Genomic DNA, 15,727 nt, shown 5'->3' with positions numbered 1-15,727 from the left:
AAAATATAAGTCTACAGTAAAGTCTTTTTTATGGACATATTATACAACTTCATTAATAATGGTTACATGCTTAAAAGCCTATGGTGATTTTTGATTTGAGAAAATTAGAGACACATTTAAATATACATTCTAGATAACTAATTTTTTTGCAGCTTTTAAGAAAGGTATGGTACAATCATCACCGGAATTGATTAAAGAAAGCAGGGACAGAGGAAGGGAAAAGAGAAGCAGGTTAACCTGATCTGGAAAAGGCACACTGTCACGCAAAACTATAAAATATTAGTGATAAATATGAGAGCGTCACCTCAGACACTATTTTTTTTTTTTAAATGAAAGCTTCTTTGTTTATTTATTTATTTTTGGCTGTGTTGGGTCTTCGTTTCTGTGCGAGGGCTTTCTCTAGTTGCGGCGAGCGGGGTCCACTCTTCATCGCGGTGCGCGGGCCTCTCACTGTCGCGGCCTCTCTTGTTGCGGAGCACAAGCTCCAGACGCGCAGGCTCAGTAGTTGTGGCTCACGGGCCCAGCCGCTCCGCGGCATGTGGGGTCTTCCCAGATCAGGGCTCGAACCAGTGTCGCCTGCATTGGCAGGCAGATTCTCAACCACTGCACCACCACGGAAGCCCTCAGACACTATTTATGTACTGCCCTAAAAAATACCTGTTTGGCCTAAGTTCAGAGCAAAGAAGTAGACAGGTTCTTCCACAGCAAATACTGCAAAAGGAAATATATGCATACATGCTCTAATAAGATCAATGATACTAGGCATGTTATTATACAACATACCATTAAGTTCTCGTAGCACAGCTAGGAGTTTGCTATATGGTATTCACAACTACAACAAGGCAGAAAATAATGAAGGGAAAGTGTGTTCTTTGTGCGGGTCATAAACAGAAGGATGTTCCCAAAACAAAATTCTCTGGTAAAAATATCTCCCGTAAGGTCCTGCTCTCTGATGAGCTACCTGTACCATCAAACATTAGCTCCTCCTACAGAGGATGCTTATATTATTGACTATGTTTTTTTAAATTTCAGAATAAGACATACACCACAAAGCTCCTCATACCAATGAACTCTCTTAATTAACCAGGAGGTATTCTTCCGTCCTAAACTGGAACCTCAGAAGAATATACCTCACAAATGAAGTCTCTCTTCAATTTATTATAGGTAGCATACAAACACAAGCATATTTTTAAAATGTTGTTCATCACTACTGATGCCTTGGTGTTACCTGAATCCTGAAAAACAATCCATCCACAGATGCCATAAATATTTAACAGTCAGACATTTCTGCCTGGTCTTCAACGCCTAAGTGAATTTAGATGTTTCTTAGCCATTCAAGCAAATCCATACTCTTCTCCACACCCCTGTTTTAGTCAAGCCGATCTCCTCACTGATCCCTTTACTTAGTTAGGGCCCTGTAGACAAAGCTAATATGACTAAACTGTCCATTCAACTATGACTTTACCAGCACAACTCCTGATTCCTATTCATAAATAAGTACTTACTGAACTTTTATGAAATAGATGACATAATTTAGATCAACAATTTTTAAGCCTGAGAATCAGCAGGAAGTTTTTTTTCTTTAAATGTTGACTTTTATTTCAGGGCCTACTCACTGAAGATTCTAATTCAGTCTGAGGTAGGACCCAACAAACCGTAGTTTAAAAAACAAAATCCCCAGGTGCCCTCAATGATCAGCACTGATGACATGCAGTGATCTAGGTGCTGCAGGCACCCACAAAAGAAGATTCAGCACAACTGTCAGCAGTTGATACAGGTTAGTTGGGACAACTAAAACTGAGACACAGTGAACATCGTACAGCAATTATGTTCTATATCAGCAGAATTCCACAGAAGGGAACACTATGTTATCAATCAAAACAGGATTAAAGAGTTTTCAACATCAAGGACAGCTAGGCTTAGGACACTCAGAGATGAGTGAAGAGTGCATTCCACAGCTGAGCCAAGGAATAGAGTTGGCCAGGCTTATAGGGACCTCAGGGTAGAGAGGTGCAGTAAGGAAATGAACTCACCTGGCACAGAAAGGTGAGGAATTGTAAAAGAAAAGTTGGGTAGTTAAGAAAAGCCTAAAATACAATAATCCTTGAAAATTAGGAACAGGAGTTTGGATTTGGTGTTGCACACCAGTGGTTCTGAAAGGTTTTTGAATTAGGCTTTCTTAAAAAGAACAAGAGGCACTATGGCCTCTGTGCCGTAAATGATAAATAATAATGATGCTAAGTGCTATAATAAATAAATGCAAAAATCACAGTAACTTAATATTCTGAAAATTAATCATTCAAGACAAGATTCAACAGTTATTCTTGTTTATCAGGTGGCCTTCCACATGCATTCGGGGACCCAGGTTGTCCCTATCTTATGGCTCTGCCCTTCTTAAAGACCTCCATCCAGCTAGTACAGGGTTCAGCAAACTATCTCTGTAAAAGGTCAAATAATAAATATTTTTGGCTTTGTAGGTCATACAGTCTCTGTCATAACTAGTCAACTCTACCATTATAGCACAAAAGCAGCCATAAACAAATGGGCGAACTGCACTACAAGAAAACCTTATTTGGGAAAACAGGCAGCAAGCCAGATTTGGCAACCTTCAGCCTAGGGTATGGAGGAAGACAGGCAATATGGAGGACTGTATAGGAGGTTTTCATGGGACTAGACCTGAAACTGGTATACAGTCATCCCTCAGTATCTGTGGGATACTGGTTCTAGGACCCCAGGAAATTACTCAACTCTCTGGATGCTCAAGTCCCTTTTATAAAATGGCGTAGTATTTGCAGGTAACCTACACACATCCTTCCCATATACTTTGTTAGTCACCTCTAGATTACTAACGACACCCAATACAATGTAAGCGCTATGTGAATACTGTAAATACAATGTAAAGGCTATGTAAGTAGCTGCCAGCATGCAGCAAATTCAAGTTTTACTTTTTGGAACGTTCTAGAATTTTTTCCCCCAAGTATTTTCGACCCGAGATTGATTCCATGAATGCGGAACCTGGGGATATGGAGGGCCCACCATACATCTCTTCCACTAAGTCTTCAATAAGCCAGAACTTGGTCACATGTCCCCACCTAAGTGAACGGTCTAGCTGCGTCTCTGTAAAAAAAGGGAAATCTGGTTTGGTGAACATACCCACCTATTTCCACTTTCCAGAGGGAAAATAACCCAGTATTAAAGAAGAACTGGTTGTGAACAAATTACTGAAAATGGTATAACAAACATTCAGGAATATTTGTTTTTGGAAAGTTAATTACTGCTGATGCAAAAAATCATTATTTTACAAATTGTAGGGTTAACCACAAAACAAATTAGTTGATACTGATTCTGCTAAACTACCTGTGATTTGTAATTAAAAAGCAAGAGGAACAGCAATTTTAAAATACAAACAACTCAATACCAATAGTAAATTAAGAAAACATTTTCCTGAAAATTATAAGAATCCCAGCTACCCTTTCACATACATGTGTAGTAGGACTTTTACAGCATGCCAAGTGTTAGACAGTGTCCAGACTTCTTAGGACTGGCCTCCAAGACACACACAATACAGTACACTCACCACACCCAATTCAGTGTTCTCTGGGTCCACAGCTAAACCATGTTTCTTAACTGGCTGCACTCAGGTTGGGACATGACTGAGCGCTGCCCAATGGGACACACGTGGAAGTAACGGGTACCACTGCCAGGCCTGGCACATAAAGACGTCCCACATGGGACCCTCCACCCTCTCTCCCTGCTGCACGGCCTTGGAGGATGGGTGTTGAAGGGTGGCATCACAAGAAGGAAGGCGCCTGGTTCCTGAGCAACTGCGTGGAGCTGAGCAATAGCACAGAACAAAGCAGCCACTTCTTCCAGCCCCGTCTCAGAGAACTCGATTGTGACAACAAGGAAAAATAAGCTTTTACTGGAACAAACCAGTAAGATCTGAGGTTGTTTATTGCAGCTGATAACCTGTCCTAATTAATACAGCGTTCTTAACAAACTCCAGAAATATGTTAATTAGGATATGAATATTAAATTTTGGTAGTCCCTTAAAACTCACTTAGATTTCTAATCATGTTTAGTTGTATATAAAAAATGCACACACCTGTCTTTATGGATCTGTTGTTGGTCTATCAGAAAGACCTTCATAGCCCACACTGAGCTGGAAGCAGGAGACTAAGGGAATGAGACAATGAAAGTAGCATTTTAGGAAATCCATCTGCTATACCGTGTTCATTTATTCAAAAAATGCTTTCCAATACCAGCTACCTCCCATCATGCTGGAGATGAAGGGTTGAAAGATGAATGAAATGCAGGCCCTGCCCTCATATTGTTCATGGAGGTGAGAGGGAAAAAAAGTGGCTGGTCACATTAGTGAACAATGAGATGCCCACAGAAAGGAAGATCTAGGTAGGAACATGCTGCAGCACAAGGAACAGCTACCTCTTCCTACAAGAGTAAGAGAGGCTTCAAAGAAGTGGGGGTAGGTAAGAGGAAAGAGACTGAGAATTAGTAACTGCAGGGAAAAGTGTTTCAAAGAGCCCTGCTCTTTGTTGAAGTAACCCAACAAAAAGCCTAACTCATTTCCTCTCTCAGTTTTATGTAAGACTATGGGATCTATTCCAAGAACAGAACCAAAATGCAGTAATTTTTGTGATTACTACGTGATTTCTTCAGGTGGACTTTACTTACAAAGAAATAAAAACTCTAACTTTCAAGAAAGCGTTCCTTAGTATTTAAAGTTTTTTTGGCATAAGGAAAATTCTCTGGTTGTAATCATACACATTATTCACCCAGAGGGTAATAAATATGGTTCCTGTGTACCTGCAATCAGAGCGGAGACAGTTCACTAAAGAAAAAAATCCAGTTCCACAGCTACATATTTTACCCTTCACTTTGTTCAGCATTCTCAAAAACATCAGTCACAAGTGTTCAGAAGAGGACTTCCCTGGTGGCGCCAAGTGGTTAAGAATCCGCCTGCCAATGCAGGGGACACGAGTTCAAGCCCTCGTCCGGGAAGATTCCTACATTCCGTGGAGCAACTAAGCCCGTGCGCCACAACTACTGAGCCTGCACTCTAGAGCCCGCGAGCCACAACTACTGAGCCCACGTGCCACAACTACTGAAGCCCGTGCGCCTAGAGCCCGTGCTCCACAACAAGAGAAGCCACTGCAATGAGAAGCCCATGCACCGCAACAAAGAATAGCCCCCGCTCGCCACAACTAGAGAAAGCCCACGTGCAGCAATGAAGACCCAACACAGCCAAAAAAATAAATTAATGAAAATAAATTTAAAAAAAAAAAGAGTCCAGGAGACTCTGTAAATGGATCTATTTAGCACTACAGAAAAAAATAATTCACAGCAGGTGTCCTAGTGATGTGAGTCTATAGCTTCAAAAGTGCATTTGGTTTAGATGTTAAGGTGAGAAATATAAAATGTCCCATATAACTGAGGAATGATACTGGGAGGATAAATATGAATAGACCAAACTACCTCAGACTATATCCTTCCTAATTCCACTCGAGACAAAGTTGCTTTCCAAAAATTTGAACTGCACTTTCTTCCTAGATCTATTTATATTCAATCCTTCTTTTTTTATGCTATTAATTAGACCTACCCCTTTATTGCAAATGTTTTACATTTATCACAAAGATGGTTTGTGACACAAAAAGGAAGAGTAACTTCACAGGAATCTACAAATGTTTTTGTCCTCATAGCTGGCATCTCATGAATATGAAGAAGAGAAATTCTTAAAGTTAAAAAAACCTATTGTTTTTCACATATTTGCAATCATTTTATACAAACACCATGAAACAGCTCTAATTTTGATACAGTATTAATATTGAAGTAACCCAAAACAAAGCCTGAATTTCACAAAATGCCACACTCGCTTTTAAAACATTAATTTTTAAGTCCACGTAAATAAGCCCAAGTATAAGACAATTAAAAATTTGAGGATACCTATTTTTCCATATGCTGCCATAATTTAAAAATTATTTTCCTATCATTTCCCATTTTTCTTGCTTTTCTTTGACTCTAACATTATGTAAATTATCCAATCTCTAAGTTATCTCAGTTCTTTACAGTAATCCTCTTCAAAAAAAGTTCAGTTAAAGAGGGGAAAAAAGCAAATACATTTCTATTTACCTCTGTAGTTTAAGACTTAACGCAATATGTGAAGTACACTATGTAAAATACCAAAATGAAATGTCTGAGAATAGCATAACAAAACCATGGACTCTTCAATAAAATATTAATACCATATGATAAAAACATATTTCTTTGGAGGACGGTCTATAAAGAAAACTGAACAATACTTTCTAAAGCCACAGCAAATACCCATTTATTGATAAAAGAAACACAAACTTTCCCTGGAAAACTCTAAATGCATGTTTTAGAAGATCAGAAGACAGGCAGGAGATCACAAGCCTAAAAGGGCAATTGTTAGTACTATTTTCTGTTTATAGTGGGACAAAACAAAGCACTGTTCTTGAACAAAGTATGACATGGCAATGTAAACAGCAACCACCATTTATGGGTTCCCTATTTGGGGCCTGGCTTTGTACCATGTACTTTATCATTTATCGTCTCCCAATCCTATCAAGTAGGTATCATTTTCTTATTTCAAAGATGGAGATGCTGAGGTTGAGAGAGGTCGCAGAGCTACTAAGCCAGGTATCCCACTGGGGTCCGAACACCATACGTCCTTGCCTTGGGAAAGAACGTCTATGTTACATGGCAAACAGTCTACCATGCTCTTCCATGATGACTGCTTAAGATTCCAATAAATTCATCTTACTCTTTGCTTGAGGTTTCCTTAACCAGCTATTCCACCATTAACTTCTGCAAAATCTATCATTTTATTTAAACCATACAGTTCCAACCTGTACTAAGAAATTAGAAAAGTACTATTACATAACTGAGAACAGATTTTGAAAATCTAAACCTTATCATGATAGATTATTTCTATAAGTCATCATTACAGATACTCTTTGATGTATTCATAGTACCCACAAGGTTCACTGAATTCCAATAAACATTCACAAATAAAAACTACTCTAAGTAGCCATTTAATAAGGATAGTTAACACCTATTATGAAACCCATTAATACTTAAGCCAGCATCTCTTAAAGAATAGTCCATAGGCTGCTACTGGTCCATAACTAATCTCCGGAAAATAACATCTAGAAACACAACTTATCACCTAAATTTCTGGCTTGAATTAACACCTACTGGTGATTCACTCCCACTATGTCTCATCAAAAGCTATGCTGTTTTCTCTGTAAGTTTCGGTGAGCTTCTGGCTAACATAAGTAGAAATAAACTACAGTGGGGATTAAGAATCTTTTATCCTTCTAAGATAAAAAGTTCAATTCCAAAGATGTATGCAACACTGCCCGGCTACAAAATTAATTATAAAAATAAGATAAGAATTTTTTTTTCAAGTAAAATAAAAGGAATTTAAAAAGGATATTTGATACTTTCAAGTACAATATTTTCCAAAATAGCACAATTTCCCCCCGTTAAGCTTACCTTGAAGATGGCATTATATTTGAAGCCCTGAATTTTGTTGTAAACGGATTAGTTGACTCATAATCAAAATAGTCCTGACGATTTTCACTAAATGCATTAGGTGATTTCAAGTCACAAGGGCTATCAGATCCCCCATTGTTAAGTCTATCAGATCTTCTGCTGTCTTTTTTTCCAGTCACTCTTTCAAACAGGCTAACTTTCTCCCTTTTTTCTCTTTTATTTTCTTTTCTTATTTCAGTTGATTTTGAAAATAAATTCATGCTGCTGTCCCATGATTCACTGCTTTCTTCAAATGGATTTTTCTTCCTTGGCAGTGTTGCAAATTTTTGGGGTAATGAAGCAGTCACATTTGTAAATGGGTCATTTTGTCTTCCGAAAGACGATTCACCTTCACCCGCAGTGCTGTCAGGTTGGTTCATTTTAGAAGTATCAAAGCTTAATGTTCTTCTGTGTGGAGATCTGAGACTTCCTGCAAACAATTTTGTAGTTAGTACATAATCAGTGACACATTACATCACACTATTTGACACGTTCTGTGTGCATACTGCTGTTTTTAGAATGAGAGCAATTAGCTATTTAAAGATATTAACCTTTTAAAGTAATCAAGGAAAACAACCTTAAAATGCTAAGGTACAGCGGTATGTAGGCTAATAACAATTAGTATCTTGCTAGACAATTAGTAATTTACTCAGCTCAGAAAGAAACAATCACATAAACAAATTATAATGTCAAAACTAAAGGTTCTGCTTGGCATCATAGTGCTATAAATTCTCAGACTTTTTTCATCATTAGCATTAAATTTACTTTCTTACTTCTGAACATTAAAGGTTTCTTTTCTAGGAACTTTCTGATGAAACGGAATATTCATTTATGCTTCAGGCTTTTGAGACAGGAGAAACGGCAGTTAAGAAAAAGAAGCCTGGCCATGAAAAGAAACCAAGACCCATTTTTATTCTCTAATAATATAAATACAGTACTGAATGCAGACAAGCTCTGCCTTTAATAAACTTACCAATTTTGAGTACAGTAGGTACTCAATAAATATTTGATGACTAAATTTAGAAAATACTAGCAAGAAACTCCAATTTTTATTCTCTAACTTTGAAGTCAAACTTTAAAAATTAAGAGGGTAGTTCAAACCACGGAGAATCAACAAGAAAGAATGCATGAGTCACTTACCACTTTCCGGAACTGCTCCAAAGGAATCTATCTGGTGTCCGAGAAGATGCGTTTGAGCAATGGTGCCAGACTTCAGCTTCTCCGAGGATACATGGGCCCCAGTTAAATCAGACATTGAATGCGCTGAAGAGAGTCGCTGAGGACCCAAAAGGAAAGGCTTTTTTGGTTTAGATTTCATCTGTATTTCACTACTTGAAAATTCAGTATTGGCATCAGGCATGTGAGAACTTGGAATGATTGCAGAAGATGTATCAGAAAATGTCCCATCATTTTTTCTACCTTTCATCTTATCTTTTAATTTTGCAAAAGGAGATCTTGTTTTGTCCTTCATTGATAAGTCAAACATACTTGCTGTCATATTGTTCCTCATAAATTGAATATTGACCTTTATCTCACCCCTGTTTTTGGCTCTTTTTCCTTGTTTGGATTCTAAACTAAACCACCTTAAAGAGAAGGAAAAACTGGGTTGTAACATGTAATGAAGAGAGGATTATTCAGCTCTGTTGTATACATATAGCTTTTTAGGTAAAGTTACTCTACATCAAGGCAATCTAAGCACTAAAGGAGAAATTGTCAGCCAGAGTGCTTCTGGTTTTATTCAATGCTTCATTTAAAAAACAGGTAAGTCTCTGTCATGTGGCATATACAGAAGGAATCAGTCTTTTTTGAAAAGCTACTTAGACAACTTTTTCTTTCATGATTTGAAAATCACTCATCATCGAAAATTCTTACCAACCATAGCCTATTATGTTTCCATCTGGGGTAAGTGTTGCTTATGGCTGAAGAACATTTTTTAGCATTAAAAGACACTAAGATAGAGACCCTGAAATAATTCATCAATACAAACTATTCTTGAGCACCATAAAATGATAATGACTAATTTTTTAATAAAATAATAAATATTTAGCCTCTATCTCAAAATAGTTCCTCTGCAAAAGCTATTAAAAGAATTTTGTTAATATGGGAGACTACTCCATATAGTTTGCTAATCATGAAAATCGCATATGATATAATTTACATTCATATAAAATGGGTCAAAGCCTCTTCCTGAATAAAATATGCAAATTAAATAAAATGCAAGAAGTGACAAATAGTAGTAAATCTCGTAAAGCATTTTTGATGAAAACAGAAAGCTTACATGCTTCCTCTTAGAATCTATTTGTTTGTTTCATTAACTATTGCTACTGTGACAATACCAAATAAAACTTATTTTAACTGGAGCCATATCTTATGCTTTTAGTCACTTCAGTGAATTATACTGCCCATTTTTAAATGATGTGTAAGAAGCAAAGTTTATTTTGGTTTTGTTTACAGTATTTTTATCCATGAGAACTTCTCCAGCTGTTGGTGTCACAACTGGTCAGTCTACAGGGCAAACAGCCAAAAAAATTACAAACTCCAGCCTAGAAGAGAGTTTCCACAATGTTTTCACATTACTTAACAATGAAGTATATTATCCATCCCTGAGACAGGTCATCATTTAAATACAGCTCTGCAAGTGTTAAATTTTCTTAGCTACAAAAGGAACTCTGATCCAATTTTACAGGATATACCAGAAGAAGCTACATTTACTATCAATTGGAAGACTGGTTCAAAGGCCTTTCCAGGCAAAAGAAAACTGGCACATAATATATATACCAGCTACATCTTAGCAAGTAACATGCAAGAGAAATACTTTCTATTTAATTTGAAGCAATTCAATCAATTAAGATCTAGTTGCATCAAAACAAGCAACTTTTTTAAAAGAGAATATCTTATAATAGAAAGCATTAACCTGAGACCCTAGAGAAAATCCCTTATCTGAGGCAAATGGTGAAATCTGAAAACTCAGAGACTAGAAATAAAAAATTACAGCAATAAATTCTGTGGAATAGAGAACCTTCAACAGAACAAAGCTGAGCACTCGAAAAGCCTGGAAATGAAGTAAGGTTATATACCCAATTATTAACTCACAGTTTGGGGAAACAGAGCATTTTCCATGGGGGAGAAATCCTTCCGATGGATGGCCCATGAGAAATGCTCTATTAACAACTCAGGTTATATAGAAAATAGGTGAATCCACTTTGCAAGAAATGCACCCCCCCAACCCCACGAATCCCCAAACAAAACGAACCAAACAAAAACTCCAAGCATATAGGGTTTGCATGTGTATAACAAGTCAAAGCAAATCTGAGGAAAAAATGAAGCAATAACCCAATAAATGTAAGGGAGTAAGGGTAATCGAAATTCATAGAATTTTAGAAATGAGACCAAACAAATCATCCAGTCTAACATCCTTATTTCACAGATAAGGAAACTGAGGCACAGAGAAGAAGTAACTTCTCAATGTCAGATTGGAGTCAACAAGGAAAATAGCCAAAATTGATGAATAACGGCTGCATGAAAATAGTAGTTCTTTTGTATCTAATGAATCACATATGTTAATAAGGTTAAACACATACCAGGTTGTACCTTACAGGACACTGTATTTAATCAGGAGACAGGAGAGCCAACAAAGAAGGCAATGTAGGTTTTGTCCTGCTAGAGTGTAAGCTCCTTGAAGGCAGTTTGCCTTGCACTAAATAAATGTTTACTGAATTTTCATTTCTAGAACTATATTCTTAAAACAGCCATGCTACAACTCTGTGTGCGTGTGTGTGTGTGTGTATATGTGTTGCACTGTTTTGTTCTTTGGTAAGGAAAGATAAAGACTCAGGTAAGCTTTAATGGATAAAGCAAGTCAGTGTTTGAATATAAACTGTAAAAACAGTATTTTCCTTCCTCCTAGTCAAAAAAAAAAAACCCTCCAAAAACCCAACTGCGAAGAACTTTAACAAATATACCAACTGAAAATATAGGCATGACAAATAACTCTAGCTGCTTTGTTTTGAAAGTGATATAATAGGGAAGTCTTAATGAGACCTTCAAGAATCATTCCAGAGATAGCACTTGTTTTCCCAGGCTTCAAAAAGATAAAATGAAGACATAGCATTTGAGGCTTAGTGGATTAATGCTGATTTTTTTTTCACCTCTGGAGTGCTGGATTTAAACTGTATATGGCCTCTGTTCAATTTTTAGTGGGCACAGGTCCATGTTCAAAAACCACCACACATGTGGGAACTATTCCCAAGCAATTGGTACTGTGTGGTCAGAAATGGGACAAGATTGGCAGTAAGGGTGCCAGAGGCCAGGACGCAGGTGCACTGCAGAGCTGCACACAAAAGTCCTAAAATCTGCATGTGTTTGAGTCATACCTAACTCTAGGGACTCTGATGGTTACTACTTTTCATGAGCATTTTTTTAAAAAATCAACATCACCCACTTCTGCTGTTAAAAAAAAAAATCAACATCACCCACTTCTGCTGTTAAAAAAAAAAATCAATCAGTATTACATAACAGCATGAACTATTTTACCATTCTATTATTAAATACTGTATTGTTTCCTTAAATCTCGTGCCAGAACCGACCCAGACACCCATTAAAGTGGGAGATACAGAAGTTCTCTTTCCATGCCCCACTCAAAGTGTTCTGGCTCAGGCCCCTCTTCCCCTCTCCTTGAAAGAAAAAAAAAGGCTTTTAATTTCAAGGTATAAAAATAAGTAAAATGATAGTTTTAGCCACCACACTTCTTGGCCTATCATAACACAACTGGAAGACAAGCTGTAAATACTTGTCTTCAGTGTCAAGAGTAGAAAGTGTCACACCCAGCAGTTCCATGGGACTTCTAAATCAGCTGGTAGCCTTCATCACTCATACCGGTTTTCTAAAAAGCACTTGGGAATATGCTGACAAGGCTCAGCAATGTGCAGAATATTAAATATCTTTCCTGCAATACACCGGTGACTTAAGTCTGTCTCTTACTGGGCCATATGTACAGCTGTGCTGGAAAAGGAAGCTATTAACTATATTAAAAAACTAGAAATATTACCAATAAAGAGATCTCATCAAATATGTGGTCCCCATTTATCCACAAAGAAAGAGAATGTTAGGGATTTAATAACATATGAAAATCACTTTGAAGGCAATAACATCACAAGCGCTCTTGATAACATTTAGAAGCATTTTCCTCCCCGAAAGTTCTAATCCATTCCATATAGTAGCCAATAGAGAATTTCTGTAGGGAGACTACGATATTGGAGTATCGCTTACAGCCAACTTTATTGTAATTGTGATCCTGCCAAAGATAAGGAGTAAAACAAGAAGAAACTTTAAAAGCTTATTTCATACTCAGAATCTCTGGGTTCACACAGTTGGGCCTACTTTCACTTGGAAAACTTATATTTCAGAGAAGGCCTGTAGTATATCATCCATTCACACTAAAAGTACTGTAAATGCAGTATGAAATTTGAAGATGCAATATACTTAAAAGTTTACATTCAAAACACTTCTAAATATTATTTAGTAAGGTCATCTAAAATTGGCAATTTGAAATAAATTATTTGGTGATTATCCATTTTTCAGTTTAAATTTGATGAAGAACTCCTCAGAAGTAACTGAATGCTACTTTGTAGGTATCAAACAGTGTTATTAAAATCATTGATATATATTCAACTTTACACTTTCTTTAAACTTTTTTCTCTCCTTTTAAAATATTTTCATCTCTTCAGTTAAATATTTACCATTTTCCTCCAGCATTCCTAGTATTACTTATCTCTCTACCCTTTTACCCTACATATTTTAAACCTTAGGTAAAGACCTGATTAAAAAAAATTTTTTTCAATAAAAACTCCAATCAACAGAAGCTTGCAGGAAGATATGTACAGAAAGAACATGAGATGGCTGTTTTAAAATATAAGAACATGAACTTCTAGAAAGTTATTATAGAAGTTCTTCTTAAAAGCATAAATAAATTTCAGTTACAACTAAAACAGCAAAGCTATTTTGAAATCTGAAGTCCTCTTATAAATTCAACCTATATTTTTCTCACTAATTCCATCAACTTTAATGTTCTCTCAGACTAGAGAAATTATAAGTTTAAGCAAGGGGTGAGTATCTCTATCTCAGAAAACATACTATTTTCAATTTAAGACATATATCCTACTTTTAACTTATATTATGGTTTTTTAAATTAGAATATATCTAACCTAAGTTTGGAAGTCATATTAAAAAGCCCATGTTTTTATTGAAGATGTCATTAAATCATTTCATCACAAGAATTTAATCACTGTCTCCCATCTGACCAGCATTTAATATGGTCTAAACACACTGGCTTTACAGAACTAACTTTGAAGTAATTGCATTCAAGGTTGAGGATATCTGTACATACTTTTGAAGCTTTTTTCTTTTAATAGCTTTAGACTCCATCAAGATGTACTGACCCTTAAATTTGAGCTAAAATAAAAGCCAACTGTGTTTATAATGATGAAATAAAATACTGAGTTCTAAATTTGGTAATTTACCACTTGACAGCTTCAGAATTCAATTAAAAATATATATATATATATATATATATATATATAAAAGACGTCATATTGGCAGACTTAATTTTCTGATGTTCCATTTTCTGAAAAACTGTTAATGTTTAAAGATTGTAATAATTTACATACATGTTGTTTTAACTGGTCAACACTATGGTCCAGTCCTCTTATTAAGTAGTGAAACAATGTTTACTTAAAATCCTGCGCAAAATATTCAATTATTGAAGATGTTTACCTCAAACAAATGAGAGAGTAATGGATCATTAAAGACTCCACTTAAAAAATGTTTCTTCACAAGGGCTATTTTTACTTCAGACTCATGCAAATATAGTGTTTAAAACTGGGTCATATTTCAGTCCAAAAACCAATGCCCCAGATAGACAAATAATTTCCAAGAACAGGAAATCCATAAATGAGATAATACTTAAACTCCCCCCAATTCAAAATAAATTACATAACTTACTCTGTTTTCCTTCTTTGTTTGTCCTCAAAGATGTCATTGAGATTGATGGCCACCTGCCCTAAAAACTTATCCAGACCCACCAGGGACCTGTGCATAACTACGAGGAAAAGGATGTATTTCTCTGGATTCCCCTGCATTAGCAAACCAGGCAGCTCAAAAGAGGCCTCTTCCTTCCAGACTGGCTCGAGGGTTTTCTCAGCTACCGAGGTGGAGTACTTCTCCTTGCCCAGCTGAATTATAGTGTACGTGTCATTGGTGCCACTTTTGCCTTTTGGCTTAAGAGCTTTGGCTTGGAGCACTGTGACCTGCACGTGGGTCGGAAACCACTTTTGGGCTTGCTCGGAAAGCATCATTCTGTCCTTTTTCTCTGCACCGAGTTCACCAGCGCAGGCAGGGCCCCTCCCGCAGGGAGAGCCTGACTCCTTAATCACTGCATCCTAAGGACACTTAACGGAGACAGGCAAACTCACAGCTGCCCGACTTCCCTAGGGCTGATGTCCAAACGCCTTGCTGGGGCAGCCTGGGGGCACAGCTGCTCTGGGGGTCCCCTTTCCTCTGGAGAAGCACAGGGGCCCACCATCACCTGGCCGCGCAGTCCAGGCCTCCGCGCGGAGGCCCGCGCCTCGCGTCCGCACCTCCACGCTCCGCCGGCCCCCGGGACTGGCCCTCGGCGGCGACTGGTGGCTCCCAGGCCTCCGGGCAGGTGAGGCCAGGCCGCCAAGGCCCGAACGGAGGGCGGCGGAGGTGGGAGGGCGCCCCCGCCCCAATTCGCAGCCCCGGGCTTCCCGCCCGCCTCCTCCGCGCCTCCCGCCCGGCCGGCGCTGGTCCGCGGGCCCGGCTGGGCTCCTCCTCCCGACCCCGGTAATACGAACCGCCGGCGGCTCGTGCGGCCTCGCTCCCTCTCGCAAACCTCTCCCTCCTCCTCCCCCTCGCCTCGGCTCCTCCTCTCGGGGGGGCCTGCGGGCGGGGGCGGGTCGCTGTGGGGTGGAGTGGGACTGGGGGCGGGGGACGCTGCCGCTCCGGCGCGGGAGGACCGCGGGGTGGGCCGCTGGCGGAAGGACGGCGGGCGCGGGGTTCGGCCTCGCCGCGCCGGCGGCTCCTAGCACCGGGCGGGCGGCGGCACTTCCGGGTTGTCCTTCTCCATCTTGATCTCGGG

General features: G+C 38.5%; 1 protein-coding gene across 2 annotated transcripts in view; it reads right to left on the bottom strand.

The window, feature by feature from the left end:
• RAB11FIP2 (RAB11 family interacting protein 2) overlaps window positions 1-15,485 on the bottom strand; it is a 41,157-nt gene extending 25,672 nt beyond the window's left edge. Inside the window, exons 1-4 of one of the 2 annotated variants that reach the window (XR_009005681.1) lie at window positions 14,572-15,485; window positions 8,713-9,155; window positions 7,534-8,002; window positions 4,106-4,176 (exon numbers count right to left, since the gene is read on the bottom strand). Coding sequence is in view for 1 of the 2 variants with exons in the window: in XM_007173168.2 (XP_007173230.1) it covers window positions 7,534-8,002; window positions 8,713-9,155; window positions 14,572-14,924 (1,265 nt within the window). In the remaining variant the exon portion in view is untranslated. The remainder of the gene's footprint in view (window positions 1-4,105; window positions 4,177-7,533; window positions 8,003-8,712; window positions 9,156-14,571) is intronic. The other variant, XM_007173168.2, reaches the window with a different exon arrangement.
• Window positions 15,486-15,727: the final 242 nt, after the last annotated feature.

This window comes from Balaenoptera acutorostrata, chromosome 16 (assembly GCF_949987535.1).
Source record: "Balaenoptera acutorostrata chromosome 16, mBalAcu1.1, whole genome shotgun sequence".
NCBI classification, from domain to species: domain Eukaryota; kingdom Metazoa; phylum Chordata; class Mammalia; order Artiodactyla; family Balaenopteridae; genus Balaenoptera; species Balaenoptera acutorostrata.
This window is presented reverse-complemented; position numbering and strand designations above follow the sequence as displayed.